At 41.2% G+C, this 17640-nt stretch overlaps 1 protein-coding gene across 1 annotated transcript in view; it reads left to right on the plus strand.

Moving 5' to 3' along the window:
- Positions 1–17640, plus strand: part of FBN1 (fibrillin 1) — a 353319-nt gene that overhangs the window by 262575 nt on the left and 73104 nt on the right. Inside the window, exons 30-32 of the mRNA XM_077471569.1 lie at positions 4059–4184; positions 6965–7090; positions 16963–17085. Of these exons, the coding sequence (XP_077327695.1) occupies positions 4059–4184; positions 6965–7090; positions 16963–17085 (375 nt within the window). The remainder of the gene's footprint in view (positions 1–4058; positions 4185–6964; positions 7091–16962; positions 17086–17640) is intronic.

The following is a 17640-nucleotide window of genomic DNA, read 5'->3' on the forward strand; positions in this document are numbered from 1 at the left end:
TGAAATCTGGGGGGCACAGCCCACCCCAGCACCCCCCTGGATTGACCACTAAATGGCACTCAGGATAGAAATAAAACTATTCTTTCAGGGGGGCCACTTTTATTAAAACCTTGTGCATTATTTGACTAACAGGTACAAGACTTTGAATTTAAGTAATAATTGTTATTGTGTTTTATAAAGGGGATTCTTTATTCCACTTATTTGAATCTAGTGATGAGTAAATATCTTCATATTTTTTTTAAGCTAGGCGTTAACATTGTTATGTCAGTACCCATATGTATTCCCAATGTTTTTGATGTTAGGTTAATGATTGTAGGGGAACAAGAACAATACATTCCTTACAAACACTCAGATGTGACAGCTGTGAAGTAACTATAGCTGTCTGATGTGCCTACTTTTCTATGAAGTTATATCTAAAAATAGACTCAAACGACAAAACATTTCGTTTTGGACAGAGTAAAGAGTAATTAGAACACCTTTTAGGTTTTGTTATTGTTGTTTGAGCCCCCGCTGGGAAGAATCACCCCGTCTATTCGTCCTGTTTATCATCATCACTGAGAGTGAAAGTGAAGGAAAATCCAAAATTATGTTGCCACCAAAACAGGAATAGAGGAGAAATCTTCCAATGGGGGAACTAGTTACAGTATAGTGATTCTGGTGACACCCCGGTACTCCCTCACTTTGAAGGGACTTACTCTCACTCCTTGCTTTGGCTTTTGGACAGAAAGAGAAAGCAAGTTCTGCTTAATTCCCCAATGGGACACAGATAGAAAAAATAAATAAAGTGTTTCCTAATCCTGTCCTGTAGTCCCACTAACAGAGTATGTTCTATAACAGTCTTCATCAACCCTATCCTCGGGCCCACTAACAAGCTAGGTTTGCAAGGTAACTGAAATACATCACAGGTGATATCATTTGTTGCTCAGTGATTGCAGTATTCTAGTCTGCATCTCCCCAAAGGTAATACGTAAAACCTGGCCTATTAGTGGGCCCTGACGACAGGGTTGATGACCACTGTTCTATAAGTAGTCTCACATATACACAAGTGGAGTGTGTCGGCATTGTGGCCTGATTTTCACAAAACGTTACCTGTTGGTAGGATTTAAAGTGGAATACCAGGCACCACCTAACTAATTTTAAATGTGCTCCCTTCCCTGTAATAACACCTACCTCACCTGTATGCTGACAAATCTGTGTAAGAAAGAACTGTATACTTACCTATTTTCAGGCCTCTCTGGTCACATGCTTTTCCCTACATCAGCCAACTCAGCTGCAGGGGAGAGGAGTGAGCGCGGACAACAGATGGGCCATTAAAGGGCAGGTGGGTGACACCACTGCTGCTAGGCTTTCCAGCTATTGTCAAGCACCCCCTCCTCTCCCCTGCAGCCAGCACTGGCTTACACAGGGGCGATCACATGACTGGTTGAAATTAGGTAAGTAAACAGATCTTTCTTACACAAGTTGTGTAGTAGAATAACTGTTAGCAGGAAGAGGGAGCATTTTTAAGATTAGTTAGGTGGTGCCTGGAATTTCACTTTAACCACTTTCAGACCGGACCATTTTGCTGGCTTAAGACCAGACCACTTTTTGCGATTCGGCACTACACCGCTTTAACTGACAATTGCGCGGTCGTGCAACGTGGCTCCCAAACAAAATTGACGTCCTTTTTTCCCACAAATAGAGCTTTCTTTTGGTGGTATTTGATCACCCCTGCAGTTTTTATTTTTTGCGCTATAAACAAAAATAGAGCGACAATTTTGAAAAAAAAAAATGCATTATTTTTTACTTTTTGCTATAATAAATATCCCCCAAAAATATATAAAAAAAAACATTTTTTTTCCTCAGTTTAGACCGATACATATTCTTCTACATATGTTTGGTAATAAAAATCGCAATAAGCGATTATTGATTGATTTGCACAAAATTTATAGCGTTTACAAAATAAGGGATCGTTTTATGGCATTTTTATTAATTTTTTTTTACTAGTAATGGCGGCGATCAGCGATTTTTAATGTATCTGCGACATTATGGCGGACACATCGGACATTTTTGACACATTTTTGGGACCATTGTCTTTTATACAGCAATCAGTGCTATACAAATGCACTGATTCCTGTGTAAATGACACTGGCAGTGAAGGGGTTAACCAGGGGGTGGCAGTGTAGAGGTTAAGTGTTCCTAGGGACGTGTTACGAACTGTGCGGGGCTGGGCTGTGTGTTAGTGAACACTGATCTCTGCTCCAATCACAGGGAGCAGAGATCAGTGTCACTTGTTGCTAGGCAGAACGAGGAGATGCTGTTTACATCGGCATCTCCACGTTCAGCCTCCCCGTGAGACGATTGCGGGTATCCCCTCAGCAATCGAGTCCACGGGACCCGCGACCGGACTCACGGGGGTCCCTACCGGCATAGCAGGCCGGCAAATACAAATGGACATACCTGTACGCCAATTTGCCTGCCCGTGCCATTCTGCCGATGTACCTCATCGTGCGCCGGTCGGGAAGTGGTTAAGAATGGGTTTAGGAAGCAGCTCTATAGTAGATCCTAAATTTACAGAATATCACTCCCAGACATTATCATGGTACTAATCTTAGTAAACAAGCTATAAATGGTTCAAGCAACAAATACCACCCTCTTGTTAAATTAGAGCACTATTAAAAAACGTGAGAGACAGAATTTTATAAGAGTTGGTCTAAAGCCGTAAATTCGATAAGATCCTAATTAAATATTATGGCATAACTATGCTATTACTCAGCAAAGGAAAGAAAACTTTTCCTAGACCTTTACTTAATTAAACCATTGGGTGACCCACTTTGGAGAGGGGTGAAGCAGTCAGTCAGTTTCCCGCCAAGATAAAGCCATCTACATAATAGTCTATTTACAAGAACATAGATTTATTGTGCAAATACTGACAAACTTTTCTCTATTTGGAATGGAATGTTAAAGCTAGAACAAAACAGGTCCCGAATGGTTTCTCGGTCTGACCACATGCAAAACAGGACATCTTTTATATAATCTGATCTTCAACACTGCAGTGCATAGTGTAGAAGTCAGTACTGGAGGGCCTGTGGGACTCGGGGGACTTTCTTTGAATGTTAGACAGATGTTTTTTTAAAGGGGATTTTCACGTTTCACGTTTTAAAAATCAAATGGCTTTCAAAGAGGGAGTAAAGTTTCTAAAATCCTTGCTCTTATGCTAAGGCCCACAAACCCAGATGGTTTACAGTTTACTGAAAGTTAGTTAGAATTTGATGCGATTGCCATTTTTATTTCTCTTGCGAATACATTGGGCGCCTTCAGCTGCCATTGTGCTATGCTGGGTTTCAGGTGTATCCTTGCATCTTTATGGAGCAATGGGCTGCCTCCAGACATACTAGCCCTTAATTTAGCCATTGCTATATACAGTATGCTCCAAGATAAAGGTTCTCATAGATTAGAGTTAGGGACCACACTTCACAGAGGGGCTTTGACAAGACTTCCACATGCATTTGCAAATGTTGGGCAGCCAAAACCTCTGTTTTTAATGCAAATTATTATTTTTCTTGCTAGCTGGTAAGCATGCTGGGAAATACATTGTTACAAATGTTTTTTTCTGTGCTAAACCCTTTTATGTGCACCTTATTTTAAAGCTTGTTATAAATTGGGGCAGTTGCCATTTTTGTTTAGTTTCCAACTTGTCAACCTGAAGAAAAAGCTGAAGCAGTACCTGCCCCGGAATCATTAAAAATACTAAACATTGGGGGAGATTTAATAAAACTGGAGCACTCAGAATCTGGTGCACATGTGCATGGTAGCCAATCAGCCTTTCATTTCACCTTTTCAATTAAGCTTTGACAATTAAACCTGGATGCTGATTGGTTTTTAAGCAGAAGTGCGCTAGATTTTGCACTCTTCAGTTTTAATAAATCTGTCCAATTGTCTCCATCTGCTTATAATGCGTTTTTAAATGAATTGATTTTAAATGTGCCCCACTTGCAGAAATGTTTCATAAGTAATTAAAGTACTGTATTCTAGTAATTCAGTTGTTTTACAGTTTTCTTCTACCTGTTTCTCTTTAGATATTGATGAGTGTGAAAATAACCCCAATATTTGTGATGGAGGCCAATGCACAAACATACCCGGAGAGTACCGCTGCCTCTGCTTCGATGGTTATATGGCATCTGTTGATATGAAGACCTGTCTAGGTAATTTACAGTTTCAGATATGTTTGAATATGAATAAAGCAAACAGTACATGGATTAGTTGGTTGTAGACAGTATGTATTCTTCCAATGTTGCAGCATATTCAAGGGACAGTTCTGTATGTTTTAGTTTAAACCTGTAGAACAGTTTACCGTGATAGAAGGTGTATTCTATTAGCAAATTCTGTGTTTTGTTTATATGTGCTTTCTGTATATACATTCAAAGGATCAGTCACAGTTTAAAGGAAATAAATATGTTCTCAATAGATGCAATATATGTGATAGTGCTCATCCTAAAGCAGATTTGTTATTTATTTTTTTACACATTACAACTCAAATAAATTGCCTTTAATGACTACTATCATAGGACTTAATTACTGCTGTTTATTGTACAAATGATAGCTTCAGTGATGCCAGATACTAGAGCCCACGGCCTTCTTCCGGCACTGTGGTTGAGCGTTATGGCTTTCATACAGTGAAGGGATCCTGTCATTCACCCTCCCCTTCCTTACCCCTTGCATGTTCATAAAACACCTTTTATTGTGTTCACAGAGTAAAAGGCATTCAGTGAATGGACAAGGATAGATCCAGTTGTTAACTTCTATTGTCCACTCACAAAATGTCTTGTATTCTATACAAAAAAAACAAGACATTTTGTGAATGGGCAATAGTAGAGGAAAAGAAGGGTGAATGACAGGATCCCTTCACTGTATGGGGGTTGGAGCTCTCAGCCATAGCACTGCAAGAAAAGCATGGGCTGATTATTACAGTAAACAGCAGTGATGCAGACTTAAGATAATCATCCTTAGAGGTAACTTATTAGAAGAGTGATTTCAGAAAATCTATTAGGCCCCTTTCACACATGCGGACGAAATACGGACATACATGCATTCCTATGGGATAGCGGGTGTCTGCAGATGAACATCCGCAGACACCCGCTATTGTCCGCCTCCGCAATTGTCCGATTTTGCAGAGGAAATTCCTATTTTTATATCCGTCTGCAGAGCGGATCGGATGAACACGGACAGACGGCCCGTGTTCATCCGATCCCCCATAGAGGAGAACGGAGAGCTGACAGGGCGGTCCCGGCACAGTATGCTGGGACCGCCCTGTTATTCACCGGCTCATCGGGGACAAACGGAGCGATCCCCGCTGAGCAAGCGGATCATCACGGGGCGGATCATTACTAATCCATCCTCCATCCCGTGTGAAGGGGGCGTGTATGAAAAAAATAAATTCATGGAACTCCACTTAATATAAATTGTTTTATCAATGTCTCATTTTTTTTTATTAATAATTTTCAATCACATGTACATAGGGCAGCCACATGTGTTCATTACATTTGCAGGCTTTCTACAACACAGCGGTTGGGCCTTCCTATTCTTTTCCCCTAATTGAATTTTATTAATCTGCTGATATAACCTAAAAAGATGCCCTGGAGCTGAAAGCAACTGAACCATTGCAGGGTAAACCATTGTGATGCACTTATATGTCTCCACACACAGTGATTGCGAAGCCTGAACATATTTACTGTAGCTGATTATACACTGATGTTCAATGTACTGTTCTAGGTTGAACATCTAAATTATGCTGATTATGTGCCTTCATTTCCTATGAGGTGCATTATGGAATGTGAAAATTAACATTTTACATTTTACTTAAAAATAAATAAAAACCAATCATATGACTAACCTGCTAAGAGTACAAATGTGCATATTACAAGCTAAAAAATTTCAAATTTATAAATATCTGAGGCTCACTCTTCTGGGAATTAAACGTCGCCCAGCCCCCCCCCCCCCCCCCCCATGCAGCACTCACTGGTTCCTCCTTTTAATCTTCACTCATTCCATTATACTAAACATGGAGGAACAGGAGAACACTGCTCAAGAGATAAGTAAAGATACTTTGGGTTGTGTTGAGATTTTTTTCCCAGAGCTTAGGAGCTTAATAAATGAGGTGAAGCCCTGCTGACTTCAATCATCCAATCACGTTCAAGCAATAATACTGTTTTTTTTACTTGCATGTGTTTGGATGTATTTTGCAAAGTAAATTTTGACCATATTCTCCAAGCTAAGGGAAAATTCTCCCTATTTGCCCTTAGTAATGAGTACCCTGTGCAATGGCTGTGTTTAACTCCATGGAGATGCACAGATATTCCATACATCTCCATGCAGACAGTCCCATTGATGCCAATTGGAACACAGTGGCTACACGGACACAACCACTGCTCCCAAAATGACATCTGTGTGGGTGCGGTTGAGTGTCTCTAAACTCGCACTGTCTGCATTTAGGGCTGTGCACCACATGGATCTCATCATGGGTGCAGCGGTCATGTCCCTGCAGCCACTGCATCCCAATGGATATCCATGGACTTGCCTGCAAAGGGATGTATGGGACACCTGTTGTCCCTGTGTGGGTCAACATGGTCCTTGCACTGGGTATAAATTCATACTTGCTGTGTGAATGAGGCCTAAATCTATTTCTTTGAGTAAGTGATAGTCCTTTACGAAGGTAGCCTTTAAGAGCTAGTATACAACATTTTGTTGTTTTACTCTAGGCTCAGTGTATGTTTTACTGTTAAAGGGGGTTAGCAGCAAATGACTAGCATTTATGGCAGACAGTCAGTTAAAAATATAGATATAAGAGTGATCTCATAAAGACCTATCACTAAAAGGCTTGCATGTTTGTGAAGTTGTGTCATCTCATGTCTTTGGAAGCCTGTGTTGTATACAGATGTGTATTTACCACTACCCATCCGACATGACAAGTGTATTGTGTTTTCAGATGTTGATGAGTGTGAGCTCCATGATAACATCTGTCTGAGTGGAAGTTGTGAGAACACAAAAGGCTCGTTCATTTGCCACTGCAATCCTGGGTATTCTGGAAAGAAAGGACAAACTGGATGCACAGGTAAGGGAATGTATCACCTTGGTTTTAAAGCAGAAAAAAATATATAATGTTTGGCTAACATTTTTACATTTTACCCTCAGATAGTATGATGGAATCTGGGGCATGGATACTCAAAGTAATTAGACGTAGAAATGTTACCCAGCTATATAGTCTAGATATTATACTCCATGTGTGAAATGTACCAGTGTTCACTATTTACATTGATCTACATGATTTCAGTACTCCCGCTCCCCAACTACCCTTAACCTGGCCATCTATTAAGTGTTCCTCAGGAACCAGCTGTAGTTCACTTAGTTTGTTGCCCTGTCGGCCACCTCCTGCCCTGATATACTTGAAAAATTGAAGGAGACGGCTAGAAAAAAAATCTGCCCACACATGCCTCCAATCAGATGGAGGCACAGTTTGGGTATTTTGACAGCTGGCAGGGACAGCTGTCAAAATACAAAAGCCCCAGCAGGAGATTCATCCATTCATGCTGTTTAGCGTGGATGGAGAAATCTGTTAGGTAAATGTAAATGGAGCTTTTGTATCAGGCCAGAAGCTGGGACAAACACCAATGTGCAAATTAATCAATCTTCCCTGGTACGCTGAAGAAGAGGAGTGCCTATACTCAGATTTTATTTTTTATCTTCTACATGAGGCATGGAAATCTAAATAGTTTTTGGCAGAAGTCAGACTGCAAATCATAGACTGATTCTTTGTGAGTTTTTTGTGTGTAGAGACTAAACAGCTTTTATCCAAATGACAAGTATAAAGTGTCATGCACATTAGAGCGTGTAGCTGAGTGGCGGCTCCCGTGCGCATGCTTCGCCGAATGACAGCGGCGGAGCAGCGAGACCCACCGAGAAGATGGATGCGCCGGACTACAGGGGACAGCGGTGACTTCGCTGGCTCCTGTGTCAGGTAAGTGACACATAATGGACTACTATGTGATGCATAGTAGTTCATTATGCTTTACCTTTGCAGGGAATGAAAGAGGAAGTAAACTCATCAGGGTTTACTTCCTCTTTAAAGGTGAAGTTTTGGCTATGCTTCTTCTGTAGGTGACAGGAGAGCAGTTTGTTCTGCAGTCCTGTGACCCATTTTCAGCCAACAATGCAGCCAGTCCAGGCTTGGAAAAGATCCTGACCATATGGTTGGGATCCACTCAGACGCCTGGGCCAGCACCTGGCTAAGCCTCTCAACAATCCACTGAGAGCCTGAGTCTGCCCCTCCTGTCCCTCCACAGCCCAGTGTTCCCGTGAGCGCTGGAGGGGCAGAGTAGAGACTTGGTGACTGACAGTCACTACTTTTTGCTCATAGCTGAGGGGGAGAACTGAGCAATCAGCAGTGTTTGATGCTGAGTTCTCACTGCAGAGCCAGCGGGGGACAGATGCAGCATTGGATCGATTCTACATCCTCCTAGGTGAGTATAAATGTTTGTTTTTTGTTTTATGTCCATAATTCTCTTTTAAGTATGAGATATGCATACTTACATTGGTCCAAGCTGACCCAATGTGAGTATGCAATTAAGATAATACCTGGAGTTCAGATTTAGGGCCTAGATGCAACTGTTTTACCTGTAGATCTGACTAAACAGATCTACAGGTAAAATACTTACCTGTTTATGCTGAGATACATTTTTATATGCTACCTGAATTTCCTTAAAATACGATTGTGATCATTAGGCCACTAATGAGGGAGAAATGTCTTTCAATTAGTAAAGTACAATTTACCCATCTACAGGAGGCAATACCCAGCAGTAGCCTGTTCTGGCTCTTCCAGTTCTTTGGGTCAAAGAAAGTTGGCCTGTACTGCATATGCTTTGCCATTTGTATAAATGGCTTTGAGGGAACTGTGCAGTGCTGCTGGCCCTTGCCTTGCTCAACCACTAAAAACATTTACTAAAGTTTTGGATTGAATTTGTTTTTCATAATGCCATGGTCTATTCCTGCAAAATCTTTAGTAGTTACTGCTTAGAATTTGCTGATGAATAAAATAGAAATCGATCTTTAAGTTAGCTGGAATGTAAAGATGTAACAAACGATGCCCAAAAGCTTCTTACTGATATGTCCTTTGGGCTTCATTTAGAGTTTGGCTAAATATTTGAACTCCCTTGTCATTGTGGATTGTTTCCATTATAACAAGTAAACATGTTTTATTTTCTTAATCACTTTTAGTATCCACCCATTTTTATGGTGCGCATTCCCATCCCACACAGATGGTTTTGGTCTTCTGGGTAGAATGTAGATGAGAGTTCAGACAGACTTTTGCTCGCAGGCTGTACAGTTCTCCCTCTGCCTGTAGCAATCAACACAAGTGCTCTACATTTTGTTATTTAAAGTTTGTAAGCACAAAAGACCCTCGAATTTAAATACAGCGTTCTTTTTTTCTTGCAAACTTTATGCTCAGTTGCATTTCCTTCAACTAAATTGTTCCCAGGGAGTTTATACTTGGGTAACTGACAGGAAGGAGATCAATCTAGAACTTACTTGCTGTGCCAATTTTAGCATGAATAAAATTTTCCTTGAGAAGAATGACTTTTGATTATAATAAACATCCTTTAACAGAGTAAATGAAACCGCATATCAAATCAACAATCCCTCAATAATTGGTATTTATATCCCTACTTAAAGGATCGGCTTGATATATTCTGTGAACCGTGAGAGAACTTTTTGTTATCTATGTGTATATCTGTCCCCCCGCCCCCCTTCCCCAGATGTGAGTATGCTACTTCACACAGGTAGCGCCCACCACTTTAGGTGGGTCCTATTAGTTTAGAAGTTAGTTTAAATTGCCGGTGCCTTACTGTATTTTGTACAGGTCTGGAGGATTGTTTGGGTCAGGGAGGAGTCATAGGTTAGAGGGGGTGTGACCACCTGTTCCTCACCCTGGGAGAACACTCCCTTCGTCTCCAGAGGAATCTTCTGGAAAGGAGGTGGGTCAGGCTCTGAAGGACAGGCAGTGTGTATGAGCTCTTGTCCAATTGTTAATTTGCTTGGTCCAGGACCGGGCTGATACATATTCAATGAGGTCACATGTTCCCTGGGGAGTTGGGAGATGGGAAGAGAACTCATCCACACAGGCATAAAGATGTGACGTTAGGGCCTAGGGCTGGAGGGCCTGGAAGTTCAGAGATTCCAATGCTGGAAAGCCACACAGATCTTCGCCAGAAGGTGATGGAGGTTCAGAGACTCCAGAGCTGGAAGGTTTCCACCATGTTCCGAAGCAAGAAGTAGCTGTAAACCGACCGAAGTGAACCAGGGTTGGCCTGGACCTTTCCTGAGATGGCCCGGGAGGAAAAGGGCAGGAGGAGAAGGCAGGTGAGGCCTGGGACTGCTAGCGTTTCAATACCACATGCTTTTCAGAGGGGCATGCGTGTCAGCTCACTAAAGGAGAGGGACTATTCACTTACATACATCTCAATCCGGAGACAAGTCCTATTCTGTGCATCACTGAGGTGATAGTACCTGCCGGAATCTGGACTAAAGCTCATGTTTGTACATTTCAATCCAGAAGCAATGAATATCTGTGCATCACTGAGGTAATATTACCTGCTGGAATCTGGACTAAAGTTAAAGTTTTGAACTATTCTACATGTGCCTGTGCTTTACTACAGCGGGGATGGAAGAACTGGGGGTTAAATCAGCCTTACTGTATGAACTACTAGCAGCTCCCAAGGGAGTAGTGGGCTTCACACACATGAAACCTCATTATTCAGTGGTGGCAGATGATGCATATAAACTGCCCACTCCAACAGGAGACTCCATCCCCATGAGTAAGTTCTGGTGGACAGAGCAAAACTCATTGGAGGGAATGGCCTGGCAGGGGTGAGACTGCCACTTGTTCACACACAGTGGGTCTTGTTGTAATGTGCGGCTTCCTGGACCTTTAGCTGTTGCCCCCCTCCCCAGATTCCAGAGTTGCTGCTTATCAGCTGAGAGGTGCAGGTAATGCTGGACAGGCTCTTTTTGGACATTGGGGTACGGTATATTTACCTGGAGTTACCAGAACTGAATTACATGCCTGAACTACTTCTATTGAACTGCATCTCACAGGAGCATAATGCAGTTTTCTTTATGTAAGCCACTGCTGTCCAACCTATACACAATTGTCAGAAGGAGTGGATAGCAAAGCTCCATGTAAAAGTAACGTCACATTGTACAGTTAATATGTAGAGGAGATTCTATTCTAAACTCCTTTTTTAGAATAAAGTTTTTTTATATTATTGTTATTATATAGAAGTTATATAGCACAGTTTACATCTTTATGATAATTTGTGATTACTAGGATTTATGTAGCGCCAACAGTTTGTGCAGCACTTTACAATATAAAGGGAGACAATACAGCAAAATAAAATTCAATAGGGTTAGGAGGGCCCTGCTTCTGGGAGCTGACAGTCTAATAGGGATATGAGGGATGAACTGATGGAAGAAATTATGATTTAGTTGTTAGCTGAAAGCAGGATTGGCTTTCCTAAAGAAATTAATTTTCAGGGATTAACTAAAAGTTGACAGAGTAGGAGATAGCCAGACAGATTGGGGTAGGGAGTTCCTGAGAATGGTAGAAGCTCTAGAGAAGTCCTGAAGATCAGCATGGGAGGAGGAGACAAGGAATGTAAAGAGTGGGAGGTCTTGGGAGGAGCAGAATGGAGGATTTTGGTGATATTTTGGGATACATTTGGTGAATGGCTTTGTATGCTGTTGGTAATATTTTGAATTCTATTCATTGGGCACTGGGAAGCCAGTGGAGGGATTCGCTGAGAGGGGAGGCAGACACTGTATGGTAGGTAAGGTTGATGAGTCTGGCAGCAGCATGCATGATGGACTGAAGAGGGGATAGCCTGCAAAGAGCCAGAGGGAGTTACAGTAGTCATAGAGAGAGACAACAAGGGAGTGAATAAGTTGCTTAGTGGTTTCAACAGTTAAAAGGGGCATATATTGAAGAGGTTATGAAGGTGAAGTCTACTAGATTTGGACAGTGTTTGGATTTTGGGGCTGAAAGAACAGATCAGAGTCTAGGATTACCCTAAGAACCCTGGCATGAGGGTAGAGAATGATAGCTATAGTATTGATCTTGATGGAGATGTCAGGGTAGGGGCCACGGGCAGGAGAGAATATTATGAGTTCAGTTTTACGATTGAGTTTGAGGAAATGATACAACATCCATGCTGATTTGGCAGTTAGTAACGTGAGAGGAGACTGAAGGAGTGAGGTGAGGAATAGAGAAATAGATTTGGATGCCATCTGCATAGAGATGGTACTGGAAGCTGTGGGAGTTTATCAAGTGACCAATGGTGGAGGTGTAAATGGAGAAGAGGAGGGGTCCAAGGACAGAACCTCGTGGGACCCCTACAGAAGGAGGGGCTGGAGAGAAGAGACAGTTATAGGTAACACTGGAAGAGTGCTGTGATAGGTAGGAGGAGAACCAGAAAAGAGTATTGAAGGCCAAGAGAGTGGAGTTATGGTAAGGTATGGTAAAGAGATTGAGGAGACATGTCTTAATGTTTGGACCCTTGCTTCTGACTGTCAAGGGTCTTTTCAGCTCAAATGGGTGACCTAGAGGGAGTCACACAAAGCAAGCAGTTGCATAGTTAGTTTCAGGAAGGGAATGTGTGGGTGGTTTGGTCAAATGTAATGCTACAGCTGTATGTGAGTGAGTGACTGTGGGTTCTCTTACAGTGCAGTACTGCTATCTAAAGATAAGTAAAAGGTATCATGAGGTTTCCATTTGGTGACAAATTCAAATCTTTCGAAATATGTGTGGCAAGTCTTGAATTTTGTCCAAGATGATGCATAAGTTACTCGGTGTATTGTGCCCTGTAACACCTCTCATTGTATCCATCATATTGTATGCCTAATGGTCCCTGAATCTTATCTTCCTATTCCTTTCAGCTAATTATGTTATGACCCTAGTAAATCAGAGATTGCTTGAAGATCTATTTATTATCAGAGAATATCTCAGTTTTCTGCTTCTTTGGAGCTTAATTCAATTGGTATTTTCTTGCTAAAAATCATTCTACTGCAAGGGCTGATTTCCTGTATGTGATTTTCCTGAAGTAGTATAGCGTGTGTGCTAGACTAGCTTGGCAGTTAACATTACAAATATAGAAAACAAAACAGGGGTCCTAGCTCTATCATGCAAAAAATGTTGCCTGAAGTTTTGCCTTTTGCTCATGTAGAAGTGGTTCCCCATATGATAAGAGTAGCTGCTTATGTTGTTCCTTAACCTCACCGTCTTGGTACTGCAAGGACTATGAGATGAAACTTGGCCTAGTTTACTCACTCTCACTTGCCAAGATATTTGCAATGTTTGTTTTTATACTGAGTACAGGAATCTCCCTGAACTCCATGGTCTCTTACAAAGGGCCCAATATATCTTCACCCAGTTCTTTCCATGAGTCTTCATAAATGTGACACGTTCCACATTCCACAAACAGAACAATGTGCAAAACATCCATTTCTCAGGCTTTTGGGGCTCTGTGGGAAAAGCAGCATGCATGCAGGAGTACAAAGGATCAGCTTGGGTGCCATCCTGTTAAATTACATTTATATTGATCTCAGTTAAGCCAGTTTTGCATGTCATTCATACACTCTTGAAATGCTGGTTATATGTATCCAACAAGACTGCCTCAATCAAACATATAACCTAATGCATATACAGTAAGCTGCTTATACTATATTTGCCTCTGTTAACATCTAGGGTTGGCTTATCACATAATACATTATTCAATTAATCAATTAACAATGGCCACGAAAGGCCATACACACATACATTTGTATACTTGCTCTTGTAATCCTGACTCCTCCAGTAGCCAACTCCTTCCTCTCATCATGACTGCAGTTAGTGTAACACACCTAAATATCACTAGGGTGACTGGCATCATTAATACAGCTGTCACTATTCATTCCAACCACCTAGTTAATGGTACAGTATGTGCCCCCCATGCATGTTGTTTATCCAAAAAACACTGCTTTATACCTAATTTCAATGCGTCGCTCAGCGCTCACGTGACTGCCCGCTGCTGTCTTCCCCGATCCGACAGCTACAGCTGAGAATATCCGGGTGGATAAATTTGCTTATCTTGGTTACCTAGAAAATGAGTATATCAAGGAGTCTGTAATGAAAACTATATCGCCCTACTACAAGCAATCAGACTGTAACATATATTCTCCAAATGTCTTTTACCTTTGCAGCTCTAAAAGAAATTGGTGCCAGGTAGGCAAGTTAGATATATTTCATAAAGTATGTTGCTTTTTCATACATAAGCAGAAGACCTTAGGCCCCTTGGACAGTTGCCAGTTGCATGTAGTTCCTCTGCAGGCCTATTCACTCATCTTATGTAGAGCAAACATTAAGGGGTCATTTTTCAAAAAGTACCCACTGCCTTTTTGTATCAGACAATCCTTTCATCTATTTGTATCCTACACTATTAAACTGACAATTGTAGCTTAATCAGTTACTTTAAACAATACATACACTAGGCATAAGTGTAAAAGTTTGTTCATGTATGTTTATTTCCAACACTTGTAAAATAGCCACATAAAGTCACATGTATTGATGAGTCACTTTTTGAATAAGAACTGATGTGAAATTGGAATAGTGATCCATTCTCAAACTGTGAGCTGCAGCAAATAAGCAAATTGTTATTTGGATCAAGGTTCTTCCATGTATTATTTCATATGTTGTGCATTGGTAGTTCTGAAATGATTGGCAGGGAAAACTTGTTTTTCATAAGTGTTGTAGCTTATCTTTTAAAGGTCATATGTAATCATATTAGTCATATTATTCCCTCAGTGAACAGAGTAATTCAGACTCTAAAAGAAAAAAATATAATAATTCTCATACTCATGAACTTATTCCAACAGAGCTAAGTGTGGTTTACAAATTCTTTCAACAGATGTCTTGCGTATTAATAATTTTCAGTTAATAGGGATAATAATGCATTTATTAGTATGTTTTGAAAACGATTTTCATTTGGAAATCTGAATTCTATTAGCAATGAGTTGAGTTTACTATACAATAGAGAGAATCCCCAGTTTCTGCTTGTATGGTGCGAGTAGGAGTTTGAAGTCAACACTGAATGTAAAGTACATAACGTACACACAGAAAAGCTAAAGAATGTTGGGTTTTAGGCAAATTTATTATCGTGTAAGAAACTTCAGACTGAAGACACTATTTTGTGTTTTTTTTTCTCACAAGTTATTTATGCAACACAAAAAATACAGAAAAAGGTGGTTGGTAGGTTTTGTGGGGGAATGATTAAGTGGGAGTTAGGATTCTTCTTATTGAGGAGGTTTCCAGGTATAGGTTTTTTTGGGGGTGCTGAATGAACAAGTGGATGTACATGAATAGAGTGGTAAGACTTAGCCCTTGTACACACGGTCGGAGATTCCGACAACCAAATCCGTCAGATTTTGTCAGACGGATCTTGCCCGAAACTGTTGCGTACACACGGTCGGACAAAGTTGTCGGAAAATCCGATCTTTCAGAACGTGATGATGTAATTTCCTTACGATGGGACTACGTTCAGGCTAGTAGCCAATAGCTTTGATGTAGGAATTTGATCTGAGCATGTGTGGCACTTTGTCCGATCAGAATTCTCTACACCTGATCGGAGTATGTCCGATCGGAGCATTTTGTCGGGAAATATTTCCGGCAAGTTGGAAAATTTGGTCCGATGAATATTCCGACGGAAACAGTCCGATGCAGACCACACACAGTCAGAATATCCGACAAAACGCTCCGATCGGACACATTTCGTCTGAATCTCCGATCGTGTGTACAAGGGCTAAGGCTGGGTTCATGCTATTGAGAATTCGCAATAGCAGGAGATTTTGACCGTCTCTCTATGGAGCCGGTTCACATATCTCCGCTGCGGCTCCAGTGCGAATTTGCACAGGATTCCTGTGTGTCTTTTGGTCTGTTTCAAGTCCGAATTCAGCCAAAAATTTGGGCTGAAATCGGACCTGAAATGGTAAACCAAGACGCACCGGACCCCCTGCTGTGAGTCGCATGCGTCAATAGTGTGAAGCCAGCCTTATGGTGAATGTAGAGGGGGAGCGGAGAAGTATTGATGCAGCCTTATCATCTGACTTTCCTCTTTTTCAGGGACTTTTGTATTCTTTGTAAATATGATTTTGGCTCGATCATATATTTTTCTTTAGAACGTTTCACCCTCAGAAGAAATGTGTTTTCTGTTACAAAATTATAAGAAAAATATGTTTGTTATCGTGCCAACATTTACATAAGTAATTACCCAGAGAGATATCCCTGCTAAAAACAATACCATTTAACCCTTTATCTCCTATGGTTCACATTTTTTTCAGGGACTCATTAAGAAAAGACTTATCTTTCTCGCAGTCATGAAATGCATCTGCGCACTATTGTTTTTCAGGTCACCCCTAATGTCATCATTGTAAGCCACAGAGATTTCTGTCACACGCATCAGGAAGCCCCACTGAAATATTCCCTTTTGTAAATGAGGTCAATGTGTTCCTCCACCTATTTTTATTGGTCCCCCGAATACAGCAAGACATTTCATGTTGATCCTGAGACTAGTAAAAATGTTCTAGTGTCCCCACTCCCCAGCTGTAGGCCATGGATGAGAAACGTATGGTTGTCATGGTAGGGATCCTTATTTTGGAAGAGATGTGAGGAGTGCTGTAATGTGTTGAGGAAGTTCTTCATGATCTCATCCAGTCTGTTAGTGTCAGGTTTTAGCAGAACAAAGAATGTCTTAAATCAGTTAGGAAACTGGCATAGTGATGTGAGTATGACAGCAATTGCTGAGCATTTCTTATGTAATTTATCTTTATAAACGTGTATGATTTTGGTTATGTCATAAAAAATGTATTATCTTATATAATAAATTCAATATAATATTCCTGCAGATGTTAATGAATGTGAGATTGGTGCCCACAACTGTGACAGACATGCCACATGTACAAACACGCCTGGAGCTTTCAAATGCAGCTGTAATCCTGGATGGGTAGGGAATGGCGTCAAGTGTACAGGTAGAGTATTTTCACTGACATTCAGATGTTCTATTTGTAACTTTGATTGATGTTCTTGACCTAGCATGCCTAGCTGTCCCATAATTGTACCTTACTATAGTGAAGCTCTCTCCCCTAAAGTTTGCTCCGCTTTTATTAGTCTGCTTGTCTAGATCAGTGTTTCTCAACCTTTTTTCAGTTGCAGCACCCTTTACAATTTTGCACAATCTTCAGACTTGAAATATAAAAAATGTAAATAACGAAACTACTGGTTTTACATAAGGCCCCTTTCACATCAGCAGACCATTCAGATCCGCCTGTCCGTTTTTCAGGTGGACCCGACCTAACCACTTATTGTTCTGTATGGGGCGGCAAATGTCAGCGGACATGTGTGTGCTGTCACCCACTGGCATCTGATCCAGTCCGCTAAAAACAGATGGATGGGATCCGCTCCCTGGCAGATCGGATTGGATGACAATCGGAGGGAAACAGACAGGCAGTCCGTTTCTATCTGACCGCCCCAGAGGGTGGGCTGTGTCCATGTCCGTTCTGCTATGCAGACCTGTAATCCACCTG

This window comes from Lithobates pipiens, unplaced genomic scaffold (genome assembly GCF_037356315.1).
Source record: "Lithobates pipiens isolate NorthernLeopardFrog02 unplaced genomic scaffold, aLitPip1_a1.2 Scaffold_8, whole genome shotgun sequence".
Classification (NCBI taxonomy): Eukaryota; Metazoa; Chordata; class Amphibia; order Anura; family Ranidae; genus Lithobates; species Lithobates pipiens.